The sequence below is a fragment of the Nothobranchius furzeri genome, chromosome 18 (genome assembly GCF_043380555.1).
Source record: "Nothobranchius furzeri strain GRZ-AD chromosome 18, NfurGRZ-RIMD1, whole genome shotgun sequence".
NCBI lineage: Eukaryota > Metazoa > Chordata > Actinopteri > Cyprinodontiformes > Nothobranchiidae > Nothobranchius > Nothobranchius furzeri.
Genome location: NC_091758.1, coordinates 42,316,855 through 42,322,853, shown reverse-complemented (window position 1 = coordinate 42,322,853; position 5,999 = coordinate 42,316,855). Strand labels below are relative to the sequence as shown.

The 5,999-nt window shown below is 38.6% G+C and overlaps 1 protein-coding gene across 1 annotated transcript; it reads right to left on the bottom strand.

Annotated features, from left to right (window-relative positions):
* Positions 1-1,477: 1,477 nt before the first annotated feature.
* LOC139063879 (dentin sialophosphoprotein-like) lies at positions 1,478-2,858 on the bottom strand. Its single transcript, XM_070546800.1, has 4 exons — positions 2,650-2,858; positions 2,347-2,527; positions 1,924-2,115; positions 1,478-1,879 (listed from the first exon to the last, which is right to left on the bottom strand). The coding sequence occupies exons 1-4, from the start codon at positions 2,856-2,858 to the stop codon at positions 1,478-1,480; spliced, it is 984 nt and encodes a 327-aa protein (XP_070402901.1).
* Positions 2,859-5,999: the final 3,141 nt, after the last annotated feature.

The following is a 5,999-nucleotide window of genomic DNA, read 5'->3' as shown; positions in this document are numbered from 1 at the left end:
GCGTGGCCAATACAAAAAAGATGGAGAATCATCCAAGGATCATGGACATATAAAGTTTTTGACTGTAGGACCTACGGTTTGGGAGCTAGTAGCTGAAACGTGTTGACGTCCGCAATAGCGCCACCTAGGTGACGTGGGGTCCAAATTTTCGAATCTGAGTAGCGGTCAGGATTTTCTATCAGACTGCCATGTCAGATTTTCCCTGGCAATTTCAGGCTCTTGCGCCCATATACTTTTAGCGGAGAAGAAGAAAAATAATGAAAAATCCGTAGAAAAACAATAGGGTTCCCTGCCCTTTGGGCTTGGAACCCTAATAAATAATAAATAATGAAAAATCCGTAGAAAAACAATAGGGTTCCCTGCCCTTTGGGCTTGGAACCCTAATAAATAATGAAAAATCCGTAGAAAAACAATAGGGTTCCCTGCCCTTTGGGCTTGGAACCCTAATGAATAAACAAGAAAACATAAATCCTGAATAGATTTATAAAATGCTGATTATACCACAAGTAATGAATACCACTGATGCCTTTTATTTAAAATGGACTTGCTCGTGTGTAATTTGGTTATTCCACATTCAGTGTTAATGCAGAAATAAGTTTGTTTCCAAATTTAAAGGTTCAAAATTGCATTTATGTTGATAAAGAAAATGTGCAAATTTGCCGTCACTTTTTCAAAAAGTATTAAGTTTGGCCCTCGACTCCGTCCCAGAGTTTCATTTCGGCCCCGTGTGAGTTTGAGTTTGACACCCCTGCATTATCATGTACTGTGATATAATGTAAGCACTACATCTTTATATTTTAGTTTTTTGCTGAGCACACCCCCTGCCCCGCAGAGCTCCGTGCAATAGGAAACTGAGCGTTGGCCAGAACTAACAAATAGTGTTAGACTACCGCTTTTGTGCTTCAAATGTAATGCAGAGTTGAGTAACTTTTTATGGACAAGTAAGAATTTAAAATACATGAAAAGGCATTATGACGTGAGATAATACATGTACAAAATGTGTTTTAGTTCTGTTTGTCGGCTACAGAAACACATAAATAAACAAGAAATGTGAAGTCGCCATCTTACAAAAACGGATTGAGAGACTATTTGTGTGATATGCTTATCAGCCACTAGATGGTGCCATCAGATAAGAGAAATACTCTGGAATGAGAATTTAATCCAAGTAAATACACTTAACATCTGGAATGATGCAACTGTAGGGAAACAGAATCTTTGATCGACCGATCTAGCATTGTTTATGCACCATCGTTAACCTTGTCATCATCATAAACATTGTCGTTATCATCATCGTCATAGTCATCATCACCCCACCATCATCTTTGTCAACATGATCATCATCGTTAACATCATCATCATCCTCGTCATCGTTACATCATCATCCTCATTGTCATTACCATTAACATCATCATCTTCGTCATCATTAACATCATCATCCTCATCGTCGTCATCATTAACATCATCATCCTCATCGTCGTCATACCATTAACATCATCATCCTCATTGTCATACCATTAACATCATCATCATCATCATCCTTGTCATCGTTACCATCATCATCCTCATTGTCATTACCATTAACATCATCATCATCATCATCCTCGTCATCGTTACCATCATCATCCTCATTGTCATTACCATTAACATCATCATCATCATCATCCTTGTCATCGTTACCATCATCATCCTCATTGTCATTACCATTAACATCATCATCATCATCATCCTCGTCATCGTTACCATCATCATCCTCATTGTCATTACCATTAACATCATCATCATCATCATCCTTGTCATCGTTACCATCATCATCCTCATTGTCATTACCATTAACATCATCATCATCATCATCATCCTCGTCATCGTTACCATCATCATCCTCGTCATCATTAACATCATCATCCTCATTGTCATACCATTAACATCATCATCATCATCATCATCCTCGTCATCGTTACCATCATCATCCTCATTGTCATTACCATTAACATCATCATCATCATCATCCTCGTCATCGTTACCATCATCATCCTCATTGTCATTACCATTAACATCATCATCGTCGTCATCATTAACATCATCATCCTCATCGTCGTCATCATTAACATCATCATCCTCATTGTCATACCATTAACATCATCATCATCATCATCCTCGTCATCGTTACCATCATCATCCTCATTGTCATTACCATTAACATCATCATCGTCGTCATCATTAACATCATCATCCTCATCGTCGTCATCATTAACATCATCATCATCATTGTCATACCATTAACATCATCATCAACATAATCATCGTCGTCATCGTTACCATCATCATCATCATTGTCATACCATTAACATCATCATCATCATCATCATCATCATCGTCGTCATCATTACCATCATCATCATCCTCATCGTCGTCATCGTTACCATCATCATCCTCATTGTCATTACCGTTAACATCATCATCATCGTCGTTATCGTTACCATCATCATCCTCATCATCATTACCATTAACATCATCATCCTCATCGTCACTACCATTTTTAACATCACCATCATCGTTGTCATCATCATTACCATCATCATCCTCATCATCATTACCATTGTTAACATAGTCATCATCGTTAACATCATCATCATCATTGTTATCATTTACATAATTTCTTCATCGTCATTACCGTCGTTGCCACTGTTAACATCATCATCATCTTCATCACCATAAACATCATCATCATCATCAGCGTTATCATCATCATCATCACCACCATTGTTCTTTTTGCCATCGTTAACATCGTCATCACCATAAACATCATCATCTTCACAATCGTCACCGTTAACATCATCATTGTTGTTGTTGTCATTCATTCATTCATTCATTCATTCATTCATTCATTCATTCATCCACCAACAATCCATGTAGCTTGTCTGACCACCAACGGGAGGTTGCTCCACAATATTAGCACAACAACTGTGAAAGCCGCTCTTCTCTGGTGACCTGTTCTACTTTAGGAACCACTACCAGATCTTTTGCTGCAGACCGATGGAACTTACTGGGTCAGAAGGTCCAATAAATATGGTGGGCCAACAGAGACTTCTTAAAATGAATCCTAAAACAAACAGGTAACCAATGCTGGGATGCTGGTGAATGATTCTTCCTCTCAGCCTTAGTTAGAAACTGAGTTTTGAACCTTCTGTAATCCAGCCACTGAGGCTTGACTTATTCTAGCATATAGCATGTATTTTTTTTCTTATAAAATCAAAAGTCTCTGCTGCCCTGAAGTTGTCCTGCAGATTGTTCCACAGATGAGTGCTGGAGTGGTAGAACGAGGCTTCACCGTGTGTTTTAGTTCTAACTTTTGGAACAAGTGAAAGGCTGGTCCTGGAGGAACTCAGGGTCCAGAGGAGCTCGAAAATTAAAAGGTCAAATGATCAAAAAGAACCAAAAAACGCATAAACAAGTTAAAAAAAAAGCATCATTATCATTACTGACACTCAGGGAGTCAAATTATGCAGTAACTTTGAAACCAGTGGTCTGTGTTCCTGACCCTCTGGTCCTTGACAGGATGCTTGCCGCTGAGTTCTGGAGTCGTAGCTCCAAATATCAGAAGGTTCTGGAGGGTTCTAAATTAGGAATCACTCACACGTTCGAAAGACTGTAAAACAAATTGTCTCCTAAAATTATTTGTAATTTTTGCAACATGGAACTCTTCTCAATTTAACTCAGATTAAAAAAAGACTATGTTCAAGCTGTAATTACTATAATTCTAGACCGTTCTGGAATTGACAAAATCTTAAACTATGTCTCACAATAACTGAGGGGTTTTGAAAAGCATTTCATTTCAAACACCATTAGATGCTTTTACCATTTCAAAAAAGTTGAGCTCTAAAGGGTAAACTACAGCATCTGACTCGGAGTGCTATTTAAAGAAATAACTGCTCTAAGGACAGATTTCTGCAAGAAGACAAACTAAAAGCTGAAACTCAAGGTGGAGTTAAGGTCAAAAACATCAAAATGCACAAAGATTAGAGGAGATTTGGAATAATCTGAGTTCGTCGGACATTAAAGACTGGTTCAGGGTCACTGGAGCTCAAAGACGAAAGTGTTTAGCCTGATTTTAAAGGTGGGGAGGTTATCTTCCTCCTGAACTAAACCTGACAGCTGATTCTACAAGATAAGAGTCTGCTAGCTGAGGACTCCCGGCGAGATACATAACAATGTGTCTGATAAATGGCTTTGACTCTGCTGAATTTAATGTAACAGAGGCAAAGCAAGACAAGAAGTTGTCTATTTTTTAGGGTTATCATCACATGTTCTTTGTTCAGGGTTTGCAAAAGTAAAGATAAGAGCAAAATCTGCCGCAGCGGCAGATCATTATTTAGGATCTGTTTCTTTTTAAAGCTTCTGTAAGAGTGTAATTGCTGTTGACGACTTGCATGCTAAGAACAATTTTAGATTTTTCCTATAATGCTTGAAATGTCAAAGCAACATTAACAAGTTCATAACAGCTACTGCTTTAAATCTGGTCTCACTGGTTCTTGAGTCATAAACCTGCTTTACGCCAATAGATGTTTACAGTGCCGGTAGCTCATATGAAGGCTAGCAGATAGACTTTTCCGTTTGCCAATAGCCAATAGAAAGCACGAGAAGTAATGTCTTTGGAGGCAAGGCAAAGAGCTAAACCCAGAGTGAACATCGGCACGGTCTACACTAGTTTGAGGGCACTGAAGGAAGCTTTGAAATCACTGATGGTGACCTGGCTTTGTTGCTACTGACCTTGTAAGTAAAGTTTTTCTTCTAACAGGTGGATCTTTTCAGTTTGCAACTTATTTGGTATCAGTTGGGCGTGTTAGCATTAGATCATCGTTAGCGCTAGTACAACAGGCTGCACCATGGTTGCTCATTTTCATTGTAATGCCGCTTTCAACCACTAGGAGGGAGAAGCAGGAAATCAGTATAGGTGACAGCGATGTAATATCATTTGGTTTTTGCTTCTAACATTTTGTATGATTGCACAAACATAAATGTATTTGAGAAAAAAAACAAGACAAATAACAAACCCTCAGTTTTTTCTTCCTGCGTTTGCATTCGGAGCTCAACTGAGATGAAATCCAAACCTCTGTAACCTCCTTCCTTTGACAACACACAGACGGCGAGATGTGAGAGAGGAAGGTTATTACCTTTCCATCTTCTTGTCTTGTGTCTGCTGTTTTCTTTTCATTGCTTATGCATGAACCCCAAACACAGGGAATATTTCCAGGTGGCGTCGCGTTTTCTCACATTAGTTAACACTAGAATGGAACACGCGGAGCCGGAGCAGCTCAGCATTGAATAATCGATTGCCACTAAAAGACGCAAACGTTGCTGTGCAATATTTAAATTTAGACTTATTATTGTCTCTGTTTTCCTGCTGTCAACAAACCGGAGGTGAAGACTGGTTTTGTTTTTGGTAATCAGCAGCTTTATACATTTTGCTGACAGGCTCACTTCTAATACAAATGCAAGACTGTCAGTTAATGAAACATTATTTTTGGGTCTTTTTTATGAGAGTTTGTCATAAATCAGAATTTCAATTATCTCTGAGGAAAAGCTACATCTGACAACAACCTGAAAAATGATTTGATTTTAGAGAAAGTCCAGCCCATCAAGATCTCGCGGATTCGGTTTAGAAACATGCTTCAGCAGTCAGTTACGCAAACATTTAAGCAACATTTCAGACTTCCAAATCAGCCAAGGCAAGAAATCAGCATTTTTTTCTTCTGCGGATGTCATGGCAACGTGACAGATGTCACCTTTTCTGCCAACAACTTTTTCCCAAACACTCAGGATGTGCTTTTTTAATTTTTTTTACTCCTAAAACAAAGTCAGATGAAAAAAAAAAGACAATAACTGTGGAATCGGTGTGGGGAAGGGCGTATTTGGCATTTAATAGTTCCCACAAGTCTGTCTCTCACTGCTTTAGTTTCATCTACAGAGACACTTCTTCTGGACCCTAGACTGTCATTATG

Bases quoted from the DNA above. Each gene is read 5' to 3' on its own strand.
- LOC139063879 (XM_070546800.1), bottom strand. From the start codon at position 2,858: ATGAATGACAACAACAACAATGATGATGTTAACGGTGACGATTGTGAA. The intron at 2,528-2,649 runs GTAAATGATAAC...TAAAAATGGTAG, and splicing joins AATGACGATGAAGAAATTAT to TGACGATGAGGATGATGATG. The intron at 1,880-1,923 runs GTTAATGGTATG...AATGATGACGAG, and splicing joins ATGATGATGATGATGATGAT to GATGATGATGGTAACGATGA.